The 17,117-nt window shown below is 28.2% G+C and overlaps 9 protein-coding genes across 18 annotated transcripts in view; 4 read left to right on the forward strand and 5 right to left on the reverse strand.

Annotated features, from left to right (window-relative positions):
* Nucleotides 1-5: 5 nt before the first annotated feature.
* On the forward strand, nucleotides 6-1,055 carry LOC107070633 (dynein axonemal light chain 4). Its single transcript, XM_015329015.2, has 2 exons — nucleotides 6-162; nucleotides 409-1,055. The coding sequence occupies exons 1-2, from the start codon at nucleotides 103-105 to the stop codon at nucleotides 655-657; spliced, it is 309 nt and encodes a 102-aa protein (XP_015184501.1). The 5' UTR covers nucleotides 6-102; the 3' UTR covers nucleotides 658-1,055.
* LOC107070634 (dynein axonemal light chain 4) lies at nucleotides 1,051-1,535 on the reverse strand. The gene is made up of 2 exons (XM_015329016.2): nucleotides 1,383-1,535; nucleotides 1,051-1,321 (listed from the first exon to the last, which is right to left on the reverse strand). Exons 1-2 carry the CDS (start codon nucleotides 1,446-1,448, stop codon nucleotides 1,061-1,063), a joined length of 327 nt encoding a protein of 108 aa, XP_015184502.1. The 5' UTR covers nucleotides 1,449-1,535; the 3' UTR covers nucleotides 1,051-1,060.
* A 173-nt stretch (nucleotides 1,536-1,708) lies between these two features.
* LOC107070631 (regulator of microtubule dynamics protein 1) lies at nucleotides 1,709-4,625 on the forward strand. 4 transcript variants are annotated; one of them, XM_089172936.1, is made up of 8 exons: nucleotides 1,709-1,868; nucleotides 2,046-2,154; nucleotides 2,498-2,587; nucleotides 2,686-2,877; nucleotides 2,946-3,134; nucleotides 3,233-3,453; nucleotides 3,556-3,794; nucleotides 3,884-4,625. In XM_089172936.1, exons 4-8 carry the CDS (start codon nucleotides 2,690-2,692, stop codon nucleotides 4,145-4,147), a joined length of 1,101 nt encoding a protein of 366 aa, XP_089029062.1. In that variant the 5' UTR covers nucleotides 1,709-1,868; nucleotides 2,046-2,154; nucleotides 2,498-2,587; nucleotides 2,686-2,689; the 3' UTR covers nucleotides 4,148-4,625. The 4 variants fall into 4 exon arrangements, with proteins under 4 accessions (XP_089029062.1, XP_089029061.1, XP_015184498.1 ...); XM_089172935.1 differs by having other exon boundaries at nucleotides 2,498-2,877; XM_015329012.2 differs by lacking the exon at nucleotides 2,046-2,154 and having other exon boundaries at nucleotides 1,711-1,868.
* A 338-nt stretch (nucleotides 4,626-4,963) lies between these two features.
* On the forward strand, nucleotides 4,964-8,130 carry LOC107070630 (lysocardiolipin acyltransferase 1). 2 transcript variants are annotated; one of them, XM_015329011.2, is made up of 5 exons: nucleotides 4,964-5,281; nucleotides 5,435-5,608; nucleotides 5,685-5,892; nucleotides 5,959-6,525; nucleotides 6,766-8,130. In XM_015329011.2, exons 2-5 carry the CDS (start codon nucleotides 5,441-5,443, stop codon nucleotides 6,846-6,848), a joined length of 1,026 nt encoding a protein of 341 aa, XP_015184497.1. In that variant the 5' UTR covers nucleotides 4,964-5,281; nucleotides 5,435-5,440; the 3' UTR covers nucleotides 6,849-8,130. The 2 variants fall into 2 exon arrangements, with proteins under 2 accessions (XP_015184497.1, XP_015184495.1); XM_015329009.2 differs by having other exon boundaries at nucleotides 4,970-5,281; nucleotides 6,603-8,130.
* LOC107070629 (uncharacterized) lies at nucleotides 7,052-9,026 on the reverse strand. The gene is made up of 3 exons (XM_015329008.2): nucleotides 8,864-9,026; nucleotides 8,578-8,784; nucleotides 7,052-8,483 (listed from the first exon to the last, which is right to left on the reverse strand). The coding sequence occupies exons 1-3, from the start codon at nucleotides 9,024-9,026 to the stop codon at nucleotides 8,272-8,274; spliced, it is 582 nt and encodes a 193-aa protein (XP_015184494.1). The 3' UTR covers nucleotides 7,052-8,271.
* A 433-nt stretch (nucleotides 9,027-9,459) lies between these two features.
* LOC149032424 (uncharacterized) lies at nucleotides 9,460-10,774 on the reverse strand. Of its 2 annotated transcripts, none has more exons than XM_089172939.1 (4): nucleotides 10,634-10,774; nucleotides 10,110-10,232; nucleotides 9,832-10,041; nucleotides 9,460-9,751 (listed from the first exon to the last, which is right to left on the reverse strand). In XM_089172939.1, the coding sequence occupies exons 2-4, from the start codon at nucleotides 10,138-10,140 to the stop codon at nucleotides 9,468-9,470; spliced, it is 525 nt and encodes a 174-aa protein (XP_089029065.1). In that variant the 5' UTR covers nucleotides 10,141-10,232; nucleotides 10,634-10,774; the 3' UTR covers nucleotides 9,460-9,467. The 2 variants fall into 2 exon arrangements, with proteins under 2 accessions (XP_089029065.1, XP_089029066.1); XM_089172940.1 differs by having other exon boundaries at nucleotides 10,110-10,199; nucleotides 10,634-10,767.
* Prp18 (pre-mRNA processing factor 18) lies at nucleotides 10,429-11,991 on the reverse strand. 2 transcript variants are annotated; one of them, XM_089172938.1, is made up of 5 exons: nucleotides 11,852-11,991; nucleotides 11,485-11,769; nucleotides 11,264-11,387; nucleotides 10,959-11,164; nucleotides 10,429-10,870 (listed from the first exon to the last, which is right to left on the reverse strand). In XM_089172938.1, the coding sequence occupies exons 1-5, from the start codon at nucleotides 11,930-11,932 to the stop codon at nucleotides 10,634-10,636; spliced, it is 933 nt and encodes a 310-aa protein (XP_089029064.1). In that variant the 5' UTR covers nucleotides 11,933-11,991; the 3' UTR covers nucleotides 10,429-10,633. The 2 variants fall into 2 exon arrangements, with proteins under 2 accessions (XP_089029064.1, XP_015184485.1); XM_015328999.2 differs by having other exon boundaries at nucleotides 10,959-11,387.
* Nucleotides 11,852-14,272, reverse strand: LOC107070628 (small ribosomal subunit protein uS7). Of its 3 annotated transcripts, none has more exons than XM_015329007.2 (3): nucleotides 14,122-14,272; nucleotides 13,278-13,650; nucleotides 11,852-13,204 (listed from the first exon to the last, which is right to left on the reverse strand). In XM_015329007.2, the coding sequence occupies exons 2-3, from the start codon at nucleotides 13,641-13,643 to the stop codon at nucleotides 12,920-12,922; spliced, it is 651 nt and encodes a 216-aa protein (XP_015184493.1). In that variant the 5' UTR covers nucleotides 13,644-13,650; nucleotides 14,122-14,272; the 3' UTR covers nucleotides 11,852-12,919. The 3 variants fall into 3 exon arrangements, with proteins under 3 accessions (XP_015184493.1, XP_015184492.1, XP_015184491.1); XM_015329006.2 differs by having other exon boundaries at nucleotides 14,110-14,262; XM_015329005.2 differs by having other exon boundaries at nucleotides 14,059-14,163.
* A 384-nt stretch (nucleotides 14,273-14,656) lies between these two features.
* Nucleotides 14,657-17,117, forward strand: part of LOC107070625 (uncharacterized) — a 116,718-nt gene continuing 114,257 nt past the window's right edge. For both annotated transcript variants that reach the window (XM_089172929.1, XM_089172925.1), the window contains exon 1: nucleotides 14,657-15,069. The gene's annotated coding sequence lies outside the window, so the exon portion shown is untranslated. The remainder of the gene's footprint in view (nucleotides 15,070-17,117) is intronic.

Raw genomic sequence — 17,117 nt, forward strand, 5'->3', positions numbered from 1 at the left:
GAAGCATGCGTACGCCTGGTAAATGGCAACCATTCTATTTCGTAACAAATCGGGTATCGTTCTATTTGGAGTTGTTTTTGAATGTATTAAATTATTTACAAAATGACAGAAGTGAAAAAAGACGACGTTGTTAAAATTCTACACACTTATCCACTTTGCAGAGTGAGTAACAATAGTTCAATGTGCAAAGTATCCCATTCATATGAGAAATGAAATTTGATAAAACGTTTGATCAATAAGTCAAACGTTTTGCCTGGTAAACAGGCAAGGTTTTTTTATTTGTATATTTGTTTTATTCAACATTTCAATATTTTCTCATTTGATTTTATAATTGTTGTTGTTGTAATATATCTGTAACATATGTAGAAAAGGTTTATATGAAATATATTAAAATATGTTTGTTTATAGAAATGTGACATGTCGGATGAAATGAAACAAGAAGCAATGGAATTATGCGTGACTGCTGCAGAAAAGTATGCCGATAATTATGAGAGCGTATCTCGGATGATCAAAGAAACGATGGATAAAAAGTTTGGAGCTTCTTGGCATACCGTTGTTGGCGAAGGTTATGGATTTGAGATAACGTATCAATTGAAACATTTATTATACATGTATTGTGCTGGTAACTTAGCAATATGCATTTGGAAATCTGCATAATTTGATTTGTCCAAAGAGACAAAAGAAGAAGTCACTTTTTATGAAATCTGCAAAATCTTCATTTATGATTTGTGCATTTTATTAATGTTAATAATGCATTAGCTGAAATGCAATATAATTAATTAATCTAGTCTGTACAATATTTTGAAGAACATCGTGCTGCTCATATAAAACAAATATACGAAAATCAAAATACCATGAAAGTATAACACTATTGAATAATACTTACAATTTATATTTACGTATATATATATGTAATGAAAAGACATGTGTGCTCTGTGTATATAGTTATTAAGAAATACCATTAATGTTTCTACACAATATAACATAAGTATATTTATAAGTAAATAAAAGTAATAAAAACACACAATTGAAAATATATAAAATTAATATGAAAATCATATTATTTGTATTGGCTAACCGTTCTCCAAACAAGAATAGCAATATTTCCACCCGTGAACATATATAATAAAGTATTTTCTTGATGGGTTATAGCACAAGCGTAAGATTCACCAACAACAACTTGAAAAGGCGCGCCAAATTTTCTGTCCAAACTTTCCTTGATCATGCGTGCCGTTTGTTCATAATCCTCAGCATGTTTTTCAGCAGCAGTAGAACACGTTTCCATAACTTCTTGTTTCATTTCTTCTGGCATATCTGTATACTGCAAAAGTATTAAACAATTACAAAGTTTTATGATATCTCATAGTTTTTTCAAATTCTACCTTGCATAAGGCATACGTATGAAATATAAATTGAGGTTCTTCTTTTTTGACTTCACCAGCCAACATTTTTGCATTTTACTTTTTCAATTTTTAATACTAATATTTTTCGATTAAATCAATATATATTTTAAATATACGACGAAAAGAGATTGTCCAATTTAATGCTATTTATGCGAAAATTCTTGATGTTAATAAATTAATATTTTCATTAATATATATTCGTGTTTAAATATTGTCCAAATTTAAATGATGAAACAAATGGCGCTGCTTGTCGTTTTTTCTACATTTATTAATACTAATTAAAAATATGCGTGTGTGTGCGTGCGCGTACGTACATAAGTCTGTTCATTCATCAAATGACTATACTGATCTTTTATACTATGCGTGTAAATATTATCTAGTTAATAAATAGATCGTAAAAAAAAACATTATAAATTTGATTTATTATATATACGATATTTACTTCGTGTAGTGCAAATTTACACGGTAAGTTAATGTAACATATTTTTTAAAAGGAATAAGAGAGAGTTACGTTTATATATATATATATATTTTTTTTTTAATTTTGTTTATGTAAGATAACATAATTAGTAAAACGTTAAAAGGAAATTAATAATTTTTACATCTGAATAATTAATTCCATAATTTATTTATTCATCACAGCTTCTCTGTCAAGCTATTGTTGGCAAATCGTGTCATGCCGACCATTCATGGACTTTAAACATTTATGGAATACTAATTTGTGACAACACAGCAAAAACAAAAACATTAAGTAATATCAGAATTTTTTTAAATTATCGAAACTAATATATCGTGCATATATATATATATATATATACATACATGATATTTATTTCTATAACCTATCATGGAACATGTGTATTGTATTAATAATAGATAATTTGAACATAGTTCTTAATTTTCAATGATTTACATTAGATCTATTTAAAAATAATATAATTATTTCCTTTTCTTGTGATCCTATTCAGTTGCTTACATTTTATTTCAGTTTTACTAAGCATGATAAGATAAAAGTTTTTATGATTTCTATTTGCTGTTTTGTATTTGAAAAATAAATGAAATTATAAAATAAAAAACATACGTGTCTTTTGCAGTGCATACTACGGCTAGTATACAACGACCAAAGAAGAAAATACTCAAACTAGATATAAATGTATTCATTTTCCATCTGCTTTAAAAAAAAAGTATTGTAGTTTTGTATAAATCTTTTTGAAACATTATAAAACGTGTACTATATTACTTGTTATATTTATTGAAATCTCTATCATTCTTATTTTTACAGAATAATGAGTAATTTAGAAAGTAAAGCTCTAATTGCAGCTGCGATTGGAGTTACTGTTGGTGTTATTAGTGTGGCTGGTATGTTTTTTTATCAACAATTTCTCAATAAACAAAAATACCAAGCAGGGAATAATAGTCTTGAACCTGTTTATCAAAGTCTTGCCAAACTACAAAAAGAAGTAGAAGCACTAAGGTATAAATGATATCAAATAAAATAATATTGTATTTGTTATGTATAATAACATCTAATGTCTTTTTTAGACAACAACAAAAAAGGAAGAAGAGATCAACGTCTTTGAATAGAAAAAATACATTAAGTTCTAATGATAATACATATGTTTCAACAGAAAACGATTTAGACTCATATTCTACAGCAGGAACTGATATTGCTGATGATGAATTTTTTGACTGTTCAGACGTTGAAGATGGTACTGAAGATATTGAATCAAGGTTTGACATATATCAAAATTATTTTAAATAATTGTATGATTATTATTAAATCAAAATGTATATCATGAAAGGAAGAGATTATATGTTTAGTGATACAGGGAATCAACGTCAATAAACCAATTGGAAACAGAACTCATGACAATTGATGCACAAGACAGAACGGAAGAACAGAATGAATGTACCACATATTATAAATTAAAAGAATTAATCGAATTACATCCACATAATGTAGGCGTAATATGGAGATTTGCTAGAGCTTGTTACAGTTGTATTTCTAATTTTACTGATGTAGAACATAAAACTGAAATTATTAGTGAAGGTAGTTTTGCAATTAGTAGAGAGAGATAGTAAAGTATATACATATATATCTATATATTAGTATTAGTATTAAAATTACATTATATACTACTTTATTTTGTAGGACTCAAAGCTTGTGAACGAGTTATTGATGTAGAGGATGCAGATCTTCATAAATGGTATGCTATTCTCATAGGTACACACGGTGAATATCTGCCAACGGCAGAAAAAATAAAAAATGGAACTGTCTTTAAGAATCATGTAATGATAGCTTTAAAAATTCGCCCAAAAGATCCTTCTCTACATCATCTCCTTGGTAGATTTCAATTTGAACTGTCTGGTTTATCTTGGTTTGAAAAAAAAGTATGTTTATCTGTAATAATATTCTATTTCTGTTAACAACTGATAATATCTTTAATTATTTTTTTATTTTAAAATTATATTCCAAACAGTTAGCATCAACATTTTTTGCTGAACCTCCAAATGCTTCCTACGATGAGGCAATTGAAAGTTTCGAACAAGCTGAAGAATTAGCAACTGTACCACATCTAGAAAATCGTTTATTTCTTAGCAAAGCCTACATAGCTAAAAGTAATTTTAAAAAGGCAGTTCATTTGTTGGATGACATTTGTCAACAATCGGTTGTAACCAAAGAAGAACAGAATGTACAATCTGAAGCAAAAAAATTATTGGAAACACATTCAAAATATCTTTAAAAAAGTATCTGAAGTGTAGCTGCTTATTCTACATTTTTCAGCATAATATTTTCTAATTTGATTATAAAAAAAAAAAAAAAACTAAATAAGATTTGATAGTAATATTATTGTATAGTGAAATTTGTAAAAAAAAACAAACAAAATACTAATGGTATTATGGCTTAATTATTGAATAATGAAAGCTAAATACTAAACAAGTGAAAATGATCTTACTGTAGTATATAGATGACAACGTAATAACAGTGAGTTGTAGAAAAAATAATCGTATTATAATTCTGGAAAATGTAACAATAATCAATATGGTTTTTTAAAATGATATTTAATACTTCAAAAAAAAAAAATATATATATATATATATATATTTATATATATATTAATTTTGTAACTTTTATATGATTATTTTTTCTTTTCATATAAATTATGCTCCTTTATTATATAGAACATCAAGATCTGTATTCTTTCTATCAATTTTCTTAAATGTAACCATTATATATTTTATGACTACTATAATAATATTATTTAGTACAAAAATATCTGTAAATTTAACAGTTATATTTAATTGCGGGGAATATGTTATATTTTATTTTTTTGTAGTTTTTGGATATCTTTTTCCTATTTGTTAAATAAAGGTCGTTAATTTTAGATGTTTATCTAATTTACGGCCTATATTGGCCCAATAAATGGATTTGATTACAATATTTGTTTTCGCTCATACACACTTATACATATATTATATTTGGTTTATATAAGATAATCATCTTTTTTTTTATATATATATATATATATATATATATATATATATGTATATATTTTGTATTTTCACATTGTGCTTTTCAATAGTTTCATATTAATTTGTATTAAATAATTGTTGAATTATTTATTAATAGCATAATATGGCATATCATAAGTTATTCTTTGAGGATTGTAGCCCTGTATATAGAAGATCAATAATGGTCCAGCAGCATCCCACAACTCAGTTGATACTGGGTAAAGAAGAGAGGGTGTTAAGGGTGGTACAGTGTGAAGCCCTTGTAACAAGGTTGTAGAGAAGCCTAAGAAAAACGATATTTCACAAGAAAGCAGTTGACATTCAATGCCTATGAAGAATAGTTGAATTGTCAAATTTATGTCAAAGTAAGTAGAAGTTTATTATTGTAAAGTAGAAGAAGAACGATAGTGCAAATAATATAATAGTTGTTAATATATGTATAATATAATAAAATAATGATTAAAATGAAGATGAAAATAATAAGAAATATTTGATTTTGTATTAAATTATATTTACAGGCTGTAATGCGTGGACTGTTGCGTGGTATGTTATACTGTGCTCTTTGGTATGGTAGTATCGTAGCTGGTTTCTTATTTATTGCTTGTCCACTTTTACCACTTTTGCTATTCAGTCCTCCAAAATTTCGAAAATGTGGAGATTTGCTATTTTCTTGTTGGGAACTTTATCCCACAGTGAGTTTATTGTATTGATTTTTTCATTATTTCATTTTGTTATATAGACAATGAATGTTAGATACATTTATTTTAGGCGCTGTTAAAGATATTTGGTGTGAAAATTTTGGTATCAGGAGATCACATTTCTCCTAACGAATCAGCTGTTCTTGTAATGAATCACAGAACACGAGTAGACTGGAATTTTTTATGGGCTGCGATGTATCAAGCTTGTATGCCTGATATAGCTTGTCATCGATTGAAATTTATTTTGAAAGATCCAATAAGACATATACCAGGACCAGGTGAATAAAAAAACAATCATTGTAAATGTTATAATATAAACTATGTCATTCTGATATGTTTGACAGGATGGATAATGCAAATGAATGGCTTCCTCTACATAACACGTCGTTGGGAAGAAGACAAAGGTCGTCTATTACGTACTTTGGACTATTTGGTAGCACTAAAAAGACGTACACAATTACTTATATTCCCAGAGGGTACAGATTTAACAAAAACTAGTAAAGAGAAGTCTGATAAATATGCTTTACAACATCAACTACCTCAATATATTTATACACTACATCCAAAAACTACAGGATTTAGTTACTTAGTGCAACATCTCCAGCGAGCAAATTATCTTGATGCTATATATGATTTAACAATAGCATATCCCGATTATGTTCCACAGTCTGAAATTGATTTAATTAAAGGCAAATTACCTCATGAAGTACATTTTTATATCAAACGAATACCATTTTCTGATATACCGACACATGAATTGATGTTACGACAGTGGTTAGAAGATAGATGGTCTAACAAAGAAAAAATATTGAAAACTTTTTATGAAAAGAAAAGTTTTCCTACTGAAGTATGGCCAAGAGCAAAAATGTTTCCATTACAAGCTGCGTTTAGTTTCTGGAGTATATTAACTGGTAATAATACATTAGTACATTATTCTAATGAAACTATATTATTCATTTACTTTTAAATATAATCAATATTTATATAGGTATGACGATATTATTATTAATTGTTTCTCCAATATTTCAACTGTGGGCATTGATACATGCTATCTTTTTTATTGGATTATCTTTATTTACAACTGGATTCAATCAAATTGAAATGGGATGGTATTGGCGTTGGAAAACACATTCATTTTGGGCAAAACACAGTTAATAAGAACGTTTTAATCAGAGTAAGTAATAAACTAATTTTGATGCTTTTATGTCACTGTGATATTGGTACATCTAACTAACATTTGGATGTAGATCTGTCATACTTATAAATAATGTTCCTTCTGTTGTACACGTTAGATTTTAAAGTAATATGTATTTAGAGCATGTATATATTTACAAAAAGTTCAAAATAATATTGATAACGATACTACATAATAATTATGATGGCAGAATCAAGCAAAATGTGAAAAACATATACTAAATACGAAGAAATTTTGTACAATTGTTACATATAGACATTTATTTATTTATTTATTTATTTATTCATTCATTTACTGCATGCCTTCTGGCTTATGATTCGCAGGAGTATTAACAATCTTTAAAAGATAATATAAAAATTTTGTAAATATGCCCACTAATATGAAGAAAAAAAAAAGATCTTTTTATACAATTATATACTATTGCTCATTTAAAAAATGAGTCATTAATAAGAAAAAAAAACAATATTGTTGAACTATTAATAATTAATCTATCAAAAATAATTAATATATAATTTTGGAAATTAAAGTATAAATAAGAGTAAGAATATGTATTAATATTGGAAGTAATAAGTTCTTTAACTTGTGTACTTTTATAAAAAATATTATTAGTTTACTATCTTCATTAAACCAAAGAAAAAAGTACAAAATTGTTTTTAATTTAAAAGAAGGAATAATATAAATAATGAAATGAAAAATAATATGTGGCATATATATATATATATATATAATGTATATATATAGATATCTAATTGTAAGTTATTCAAGAAAATAGTTGATAAATCATTGTCGTGTATCGTGTAGTGTAATAGATTTCTATTTTTTTTGTTTTTTTTGTTAATAGTTATAAGAAATGTTTCAAATGAAGTAAAAGTGAATTCATGTGCCAAAGAGAAACATGCAGAGAGTTTGTAGTTCTCTAAATGATAAATATTACAAATTAAAAATGATATATCTATTATTCTATTATTCTATATGTGTATATATTGGTAAAAATACGAAATCTGTTATATCGCGAATTGATTCGTTAAAGTTTTGAAGTATTGAAAAACGTTAACAATGTCGATTTCTTATTACTCAATTTGCGATACAGCAAATTTTGAGTACTTACATAAATATATTTATAAAGTATAAGATTTTAATCTATTTAGTCATTGAAAATATTAATTAATATATTATAGAAACAATTAGCAAATGGTTCATTTATAAAAGTTCTCTTTTGTCCAGAGAGCTGTACATATTTAAACTATAATTGTATTCAAAAATCTAATTACAACAATTGTAATCACCATTTGAAATAAATGTATATGATTAGATTGATAAATATTATTCCACTATTTTATATTAATATTATATATGTAAATGGAATATTCTAAATGGAAAGATATACCACACAAAAATTAAATTAAATTAAATTAAATTTTAGACTTAACACATACAAATTGAAATTAATAAATCCAAACGTTCATTTCTTAAAACCTAATTCTTTTTGTGCTGAATAAATGATAGAAATCGTCTGTTCGTCAAACAAATATTTCATTTTATGAGCAAAATGAAAAGACGAATATAACGTTTCCATCCATTCTTCATTACCTGTTAATATTATCTGCATAATATCCGGAAAATGAAAAATTATATCTCCAAGAAAAGCTGTGTTTTCTAGTATTGTAAACAAGGCTATAAAGTTAACAAAAATGATATTAGCAACATACTATGTCAAATATTGGCTATATGATATTTATTTTGTACTAAATATAAATATAACTCTTACCATCTCCAATAATACATTCTTTTAAATCATAACCAGGAACATCATTTATATAATTTTCTACTAATGTTGAACTATTTTGACTAGATTCAATAATATCTTTAGTAAGTAATATTATCGTTTCAAATCTCATATCATATGAATCCATTTTTTCAATAGCTTTAATAATTTCTGCATACTGTTGTCTACGTTCTAAAAGGGATGTTTGAACTATAACGCGTATAAATATAAATAGAAATTAATATTAATATTAGATTTTTATGTAAAATAAATATTTTAAAGTACATACACGATGTGTCGTTTGGTTCAAATTTAAATATTACATCTTCCAATAGATTTTTATTCATTATTTTGGTATTATTCTCTGTGGATTCTGTCTGCATATACATAACTGCTGATAATACTAATAACAATTGAATACATATTAACACCCACGGTAATTTTACTTGCATGATGATACAACAAATTGAATATAATGTATGCGAAGATAAAATGTACAATAGAATAAAGTTCTTTTCTAAATTTAAATATATATATATATATACAGGACATTTCTAAGAACGTATATAAATATAAATATTAATTCAATAGGAAATGTAAACCAATGTCAAGTGTTGTAACGGATAATGTTGATTTTATAAACGCTTTAATTGTACACAAACACAAAATGGAATTAAAAATAATATATATAATATTATATAGAAATCATATTATATTCAAAGTGTAAAACAATTGTGTTATACTGTATAAATCGTATTTTATTGTATATATATATATATATATATATAAAGGCAACCTAATATAAAAATACTTTAACACAATTTTTGAACAAATTATTTAAATTACAGCATGAAATATTTCTTATTATTTTCTTGTAATTATCAGAGAAATGTTCATAACTCCAATCTTAAGAATTTCGGATAAACCTGATGTTTTGATATTTTGTTTATTTTTGATTTAAGTCCTTTTTTTATGTCGTGTAGTTGCTTTTGAGCTGTAGAAATGACATTATTAGTTGAGGGATCTAACAAATCTTCCATTGCTCTAGCAAATATCAGAGACACAGTAAGTGAATCTATCCACTTCTTTTCTATTTTTAAAATGGAAGTAGTTATTTCAGGAAAAGTAGAAATGACATCTCCAAAAACAGCTGTGCTCTCCAATATTAAGAAAAACGCTATGAGACCCATAAACATATTGATTTTTCTCTTTATTTCTTTTATATATAAATATAAAAGACATATAAATTTGACTTACCATTTATTAGTTTTTCAATTGTTGGAGTAGATTCATTGTCAGAAATAATTTGAACTCTATTTATTATTGATATAGATTCTTCAATATTTGATACTATATTTTTTATGTAAATTTTAATCCTTTGCAATTGAAGATAATATTCATCTTCTTCTTGTAAATTTTGAATAATTTCTGAAAATTCTTTTCTACTTTCAAGAAACTCCTCTTTAACTGTAAAATACAAATGTGTATAAGTTGAAATAAAATATTAAAATTAATGATAGTTTTATAGTACGTACAGTTTTCTTTATTTGATAGAAGTTTAAGCATAGCAATTTTTAACGGATTGCTTCTGATTCTTTTTTCTATGATTTTTGTAAATTCCTCGTCTGCATATGCAATTGTTAATACTACTAAAAACCCTTTAATGAATAGTAATTTTCTTTGCATGATGATCAAATAAAATAAACGTTATATTTGATTAAATGTGTATTATAATTATTATAAGATATTCGTAAGATCAATTTCGAATGATGTTCTTTCCTACATTCAAATATATATATATATATATATATGTTAGATGTTTATAATACCAATAGAATAACAATTTAAAGGACGTATTATAAATAACTTTTATTTATTATACTTATACGTTATATAAACGTGAAGTTATAACAAAGATCATATATCTTACTTTTCTATATAAAATAATCTTTTTTATTATATCTTAATAACAGTTATGATTTTTAATAATGGAATAATAATATTTATCAAATTTACTAGTTTATTAAGATTATATATGTTATAATTATTGTTTATGTACCTATATTTTAGCATATTCCACGCAACGTGAAGGGTCTGTAGGATAATATTCTTGGCATTTAGTCATTAACCTTTTTACAGCTTGAATATATTTTCTTTGTTTTTCATCGTTCATTACATGCGCTACGTTTTTCGAAAAGATTTTTTCTCTTCCAGTACGAGCATGAATACCAACCATAGTTACACCAATAGGCCAAGGAGAATTTCCTATCGCCATTTGTAAGTATGCATCGCTAGCCTAAAATTACAAATTTTCTTAATTAAGTCGTTAACAATGCATACATATATCTAAACTATTATCTATTTCATAAATGCAATATACATACCAAAATATAATTACGTTCAAGTAAATGTTTCATAATTTCAGTTAAACTGTCAGTTATATCTTCGGGAAGAGATTTATTTTTTAATTTCCTTAGAAGAGGTTTTAAATATTCTCTTGTTTGAGCATAAGTCGCACTAGCCATTTTACCTTGCGTACTCATTTTTTCTTCAGTCGTTCTACTATTTAATTGATTACCCCATACTTGTACTAAGAATTGGATAAATTGAATGATAACATTTATATCAAAGTCCCTATCGCCTTTGTTTAATTTGTCAGACATTTTTTGTATATCTTCATAAGTGGTACCTTCTTCTGGTACATTGACATCTCCTTTAACATTACGGTCTTGTGATTTAGTAGATGTCAAAATTTCATTTAAATATGCTTGATCTACTTGTTCCATTGCTTCTTGGAAATCATTTCTGAAGCCCTTTTAACAAACAATATCATTTTGTGTTATCATTTTATACATTTTAACAATTACATAGGTTAGTTAATAAAACGTTAGTTAAAAAACAATGTATTACCTTGTTCACTTCTGCTTCAAAAATCTCATGTTTTCTTAATCTTTTAAATGCTTCTTTTTCTGATTCTCCAAATAACAATGTAGGTTCTCCTCGTTCTCTTAATCTTCGTATTACTTCTGGCCTAGGTAACGTTGATTGTTCCAAACTATTATCTTTCACGGATTCTTCTTGTTCTTCACTCACATCAGATTTTACAATATTAATACTATTATCACAAGTCTCATTATTTTCTGTTTTATATTGAGACTCTAGTTCTCCCCTTCTAAAGTATTTCTTATTTTGTTGCTAAATAAATAAAAATAATTATACATAAATAGAAAGCGAGACATTTCAAAAGTAAGAAATAATATATGAAAATAATACTCACTAAAATATTACTTTCTTCTAATTGCTTGCGTTTTTTTAATATTTCAGCTTTTAAAATATTAAGACCACTACCAAGTGACATTTCGAAATTTTTGTCTTTTCTTTACTTTGTTATTAGGTAACCATAATAGAACTGCTCAATTAACAACCATCACGTATTGACACCACTAGACAGCAGCACATATTTTAGTGTAATGATGTCCGCATGCGTATCGATGCGATACACTAGCGCATGCGCACCAACGTGATAAACTAGCGCCTGCGCATCAACGTGATACACTAGCGCCTGCGCATCGACGTGATACACTAGCGCCTGCGCATCAACGTGATACACTAGCGCCTGCGCATTGACGTGATACACTAGCGCCTGCGCATCGACGCGATACACTAGCGCCTGCGTATCGACGTGATACACTAGCGCCTGCGCATCGACGCGATACACTAGCGCCTGCGCATCGACGCGATACACTAGCGCCTGCGTATCGACGTGATACACTAGCGCCTGCGCATGTCAAACTCGAGAGATGTCAGTTTTATTTATGGTGTCTAAGAGTGTACTTGTTATTAATAATAATACATTTTATATTTTCTCGTTGGTAAAATTCGAAAGTGAAAAGTGATGTGAATCTCCAGATAGCCTAAAATACAGATTTCCCAATATATTTTTTTAGTTAAATGATTAAAAATTAATGTGCAACACGTAAATCATTTTTTATATGATAAAAATAAATGTATTTTAACAGTATTATAATATTTGCTTCTTTCTCAAACAAGATTATTATTTTTTACTTTTAAACATATTATTGTCTAGGTTATTTTTTTGTCATAGTAGTTGCATACATTGCAAGTGCACTTTAATGCAAAGGATTACTTTTAGTCATCAATGACTGACAACATTAAATGTATTAAGAATTATTCTAAGGAAAGAAAAAAAAGAAAGGGGTAGAAAGAGCAATAACTGTATGTTATATAAATCACTTTAAATATGCTATTTACATAGAGAGTGGCATTTAATGAGAATTTTTGAAAAACAAAAGATTTATGTAAATGTTTAATAAATGACAAGTTTTTATCGGTTGGATTTAGCAACACGTTCTAGTTCATCTTTCTTTTTGATCGCATATGAATTCGATGATCCTTTCGCAGCATTGATAAGTTCATCGGCTAAACATTCAGCGATTGTTTTTATATTACGGAATGCTGCTTCTCGTGCACCAGTGCATAATAACCAAATAGCTTGGTTAACACGACGTAATGGGGAAACATCTACTGCTTGTCTTCTAACTGTACCTGCACGACCAATACGGGTAGAGTCTTCTCTTGGTCCTGAATTAATAATCGCTGTCACAAGAACCTATAGAAGATCATAAATATCATAAGAATCATACTAATATATGAACAAGTAACTACTATGACAAAAAAATTACCTGCAAAGGATTATCACCCGTAAGAAGGTGAATAATTTCAAAGGCATGTTTGACTATTCTGACAGCCATTAATTTTTTCCCATTATTTCTTCCGTGCATCATTAATGAATTTGTCAAGCGTTCTACGATAGGACACTGAGCTTTTCGAAAACGTTTAGCAGCATAACGGCCAGCGGAGTGTGGTAGATATTTAGCATTCTTCTCTTTTACAGCAATATAATCTTGCAAAGACATATCATTGACTTGCACATCATCGCAATTCCACCGACCAAACAGTTTGATTTCTGGTAACTCGGCAGAAAGTGCGGCAGGTATAGTGGAGGTAGTAGTTACCACAACATCATCAAAAGATTCTATATCCGGCATTGTGATTCTAAAAGAAAATAAGATTATCAATAATACAAATTAAATGCAATAAACTAAACAATGCAAATTAGTAGCAATATAAATAATTCTTAAGAGAATTTTGTAAGAGCCAAGGAAAAAAACATGTTACCACGTGGACTAGATCAGTGTTAGAACATTTAACGAATGATATAAAATAATATTTACAAAACATAGAGATACTTAAAACAGCACATAAAATACTGATCGAGATGTAGATAGGAGGACAATATTATTTGGAGATCTTAAGGAAATAGACTACAAAGACCGCGAATGAAGGAGTTACACTTAGGGATGGAACACTGGCGAAATTTAGTATTTGTGGCAATAAATTTTCGAGTTCTTAATGCCAATTAATAATAATAATAGATAGTTAAAATTTTCAAATATTTTAAACCTTTCACACATTCATCGATGAATAAAAAAGTTACAATATCCAATATCTAACCTTAAAACTTACACTCACGTTTACGCTGAACGATAAGCCTACATAAAATAACCATGAAACACTAACGCTTGAGATTGTGACGATCGCCACATTTTGACTGCTATCTAGTCAAAACATTTTCTATAAATACAACATATAAAATAATAATATTTATTACATTATAAATTTATGTCGATTAAATTAAAATATTTGTCAATAAAGATTATAATTATATAAAAAAGAAAAATAATTTTAAACAAAAATATTATAGCAATGAAAGATATGTTTTGACTGGAATAGTAGTTCTTAATTTCGCCACATGATTGTATCGTCGAAACCGACCTAATTAATATATATAAATACAATGTTAAAATACATTTATTTATAAATAATAAATGCAATAAATATTCATTAGAACGATGAATATAAGAAAAAATGTGGAAAGATTTCTGTATTAAAATTTTTGTTCGTTCATGTAATGTTAAGTGTAGATCGGACTTAAGGAGCGCGCTGAACAGAGCCACGCGATTGGTCGACGGTCAGCCATCTTTATCATAGTTTAGACCGTGTGAAGATTTCGTCGGAGGATTCTTGTTTATCGAAGATCCGGGGATGTTGGTTAAGAAAACTCGACGTCGTGACGTTTAATCTTTCGATTAATAGTGTGTTAAATTGTGTTTAATCTTGTAAATTTGTTTATTACTATTATGTGTTGTGTGCTTTTGTATTTGTGTGAGATTAATGTTGAAAAAAACGAGTGGGGAGGCATAATATCGGCTATGGTCAATTTGAAAGAGTCAGGATTGACAGATCATTGGCAAGATGGCGCCAATGGTTTATAGTTGATAGATAAATGGAAAAAAATGGACATAGTTCGACCGTTTGACAGTGTATTGGACGTGAGGATAAACAAACGTTATGACCCTTTCGATTTGGCTGACAAACTCTACTATTAATTCCACATCGAAATCTACGATAAACGTGAGTAAGCTGTTTTTTATACATTATCGCAAGACACTATATTTTATACTTTCTTTAGCTTTTTATTTCTTTTTTTTCTTTTTTTCTTTTTTTTTTTTTTACCTGATGAGAGAACGAACTATAGAGAATAAAAAACAAAAGATTGCTTGGTCTCTTTTGTCTTGACTGGTGAAAAACGTCATTAAAAGGATCTCTCATTCGTTCTGTATTTTATTCGTAAGAATATGTACTATAATTTACATAAGATAGCTGTATTCGTTTAGCTCTATAAACACAGCATTCTCAAGTACCATACATAGCTTGCATTGGATTGTCGATATAAACTTCGTCGAGTGATAAGAGACATACGCTTTAGGATAAAGTTCTTCTCAAGTGTTTACATACTTAAAGATTTCTACAACATCTAACGTCACATTGGAATAAAGAAGTTAAAGTTTATTTTTGTCTAAAGTAACATATCACATTTATTTAAGGAGAAAAGTTTTTTCATCGACGCGTAATACATTGATATGCATTTATATGTATGTGTGTATAATATACCGGCGAGGTGGCTCTTTAATCGAGGGAAATTAATTACGCGTATCCAGGCTGATAGTTAGCATGTGTATATACATTATGTATACATATACTATATATATATATGTATATACAGATGTGGTGGGGTATATATCGGCGTCGACCGCATTAATACGACCGCAATTGCCGATTTACCCTTTCTCGTTTACCCTACCGCGATGCGATATATTCGTAGGAATAATGTCGCATTCTAGGTACATAATTGTCCATAACCGTATGTTGCAATGAAAAATAAATTTCTGCTCGATTCGACATTGCGCGATGGTTCGGTCAGATGATTCGGCTTTACTCGACTCGACTCGACTTTGCTCGTCGAGGTGGCAAATAAATTTTCTTGCCCTCTTCTTCTCTTTCTTTCTCTTTCGTGTCCGGGATCGTAAAGCGAATCTTTCGAAGAATGGAGGAATGAGAGAGAGAGAGAGGGGGGGGGGGAATCTCACGCTAGTGAATATCCTCGGATTTTACCGCTTCGTCGGAAATAGTTAATTGGATAAACGTGCTCGTTAAAAATGACATTAAAAAGTCGACGATATTATTCTGTTTATACACGCTCGACTTTCAATCTCTATATATGTATGTAGAATACAAACAAACGAAAAGACAACAGTATGCTTATACACATGCACATTTTGGAATCTTGTATTTTCATTCGTCTAACATAAAACACAGTCCGCGCGCGCGGTAAAGTTAGAAACGATTAAAGTAGTGTATAATGTTGTAGCCAAGTTTCTAAAGCCGGGATAAACGCGATCATAGATTTGCATAATGAATGCGATTTACTCCCTCGTTTACATCGCTCGACTTCGTTCGGAAGACATCAATTCCTCCCCCTTTCCTCTAACTTGCAATAGGCAAACCTAACGGAATGTTCCTATGTCTATAGCAACATAAACATAATTGATCATTTTGTAATTTCATTTATAGAAAATATGGGAAAAAGAAAGTACGAAGTTTTTTAACAGCAAATGTAATCCTCATATTACAAAGATATGCCGTTAGAAACAACGTGTTTTAAAGCGGACACACAAAGTTGCGTGCTTTGCAACCTAGTTGAAAGATATATATATATATATATATACACATGTACATATATATGCGAGAAAAGAATAGAGACAGATGTAGTACGATAGATATGAGGTCAGGAGAAAAAAAGAGATATAAAATCAATTACACTAATTGTTTTGTTCTCTGGTAGAAAAAAAAAGGAAAGTATTTTTCAGGATGCGTGGAGAACAAATGAAATCGCGATAAATAATTACAGAACGAAATATAGGATTCGTGAATCGATAGGATTACGTAATCTCATTCCGTACAGGGAACTCGAACCCTAAGTCGATCCTTTATCTCGTACGAAGGGTAAAGATATCTTCCAGAATCGCAGTTAAATTAAATCAAGATACTTACGTGAAAGATTTGTTCATTTTTTTGTTCTTTTCTTTAATTGTTTTTTTTTTTCAGCTTTTTAAATCAAT

This window comes from Polistes dominula, unplaced genomic scaffold (assembly GCF_049000335.1).
Source record: "Polistes dominula isolate Pdom_NZ unplaced genomic scaffold, Pdom_raw_medaka contig_22, whole genome shotgun sequence".
Taxonomy (NCBI): Eukaryota; Metazoa; Arthropoda; class Insecta; order Hymenoptera; family Vespidae; genus Polistes; species Polistes dominula.

Bases quoted from the DNA above. Each gene is read 5' to 3' on its own strand.
- LOC107070634 (XM_015329016.2), bottom strand. From the start codon at position 1,448: ATGTTGGCTGGTGAAGTCAAAAAAGAAGAACCTCAATTTATATTTCAT. The intron at 1,322-1,382 runs GTAGAATTTGAA...ATACTTTTGCAG, and splicing joins ATACGTATGCCTTATGCAAG to TATACAGATATGCCAGAAGA.
- LOC107070633 (XM_015329015.2), top strand. From the start codon at position 103: ATGACAGAAGTGAAAAAAGACGACGTTGTTAAAATTCTACACACTTAT. The intron at 163-408 runs GTGAGTAACAAT...GTTTGTTTATAG, and splicing joins ACACTTATCCACTTTGCAGA to AAATGTGACATGTCGGATGA.
- Prp18 (XM_015328999.2), bottom strand. From the start codon at position 11,932: ATGTCACTTGGTAGTGGTCTTAATATTTTAAAAGCTGAAATATTAAAA. The intron at 11,770-11,851 runs GTGAGTATTATT...TTATTTATTTAG, and splicing joins TAGAAGAAAGTAATATTTTA to CAACAAAATAAGAAATACTT. The intron at 10,871-10,958 runs GTATGTATATTG...TTGTAATTTTAG, and splicing joins TTGAACGTAATTATATTTTG to GCTAGCGATGCATACTTACA.
- LOC149032424 (XM_089172939.1), bottom strand. From the start codon at position 10,140: ATGCTTAAACTTCTATCAAATAAAGAAAACT. The intron at 10,042-10,109 runs GTACGTACTATA...TGTATTTTACAG, and splicing joins TCTATCAAATAAAGAAAACT to TTAAAGAGGAGTTTCTTGAA. The intron at 9,752-9,831 runs GTAAGTCAAATT...TGGGTCTCATAG, and splicing joins AATTGAAAAACTAATAAATG to CGTTTTTCTTAATATTGGAG.
- LOC107070630 (XM_015329009.2), top strand. From the start codon at position 5,441: ATGCGTGGACTGTTGCGTGGTATGTTATACTGTGCTCTTTGGTATGGT. The intron at 5,609-5,684 runs GTGAGTTTATTG...CATTTATTTTAG, and splicing joins GTTGGGAACTTTATCCCACA to GCGCTGTTAAAGATATTTGG. The intron at 5,893-5,958 runs GTGAATAAAAAA...TATGTTTGACAG, and splicing joins AAGACATATACCAGGACCAG to GATGGATAATGCAAATGAAT.
- LOC107070628 (XM_015329005.2), bottom strand. The intron at 13,205-13,277 runs GTAATTTTTTTG...GATCTTCTATAG, and splicing joins CGGGTGATAATCCTTTGCAG to GTTCTTGTGACAGCGATTAT.
- LOC107070629 (XM_015329008.2), bottom strand. From the start codon at position 9,026: ATGCAAGTAAAATTACCGTGGGTGTTAATATGTATTCAATTGTTATTA. The intron at 8,785-8,863 runs GTATGTACTTTA...TACGCGTTATAG, and splicing joins TGAACCAAACGACACATCGT to TTCAAACATCCCTTTTAGAA. The intron at 8,484-8,577 runs GTAAGAGTTATA...TTAACTTTATAG, and splicing joins AGAATGTATTATTGGAGATG to CCTTGTTTACAATACTAGAA.
- LOC107070631 (XM_089172935.1), top strand. From the start codon at position 2,690: ATGAGTAATTTAGAAAGTAAAGCTCTAATTGCAGCTGCGATTGGAGTT. The intron at 2,878-2,945 runs GTATAAATGATA...TGTCTTTTTTAG, and splicing joins AAAGAAGTAGAAGCACTAAG to ACAACAACAAAAAAGGAAGA. The intron at 3,135-3,232 runs GTTTGACATATA...TTAGTGATACAG, and splicing joins ACTGAAGATATTGAATCAAG to GGAATCAACGTCAATAAACC.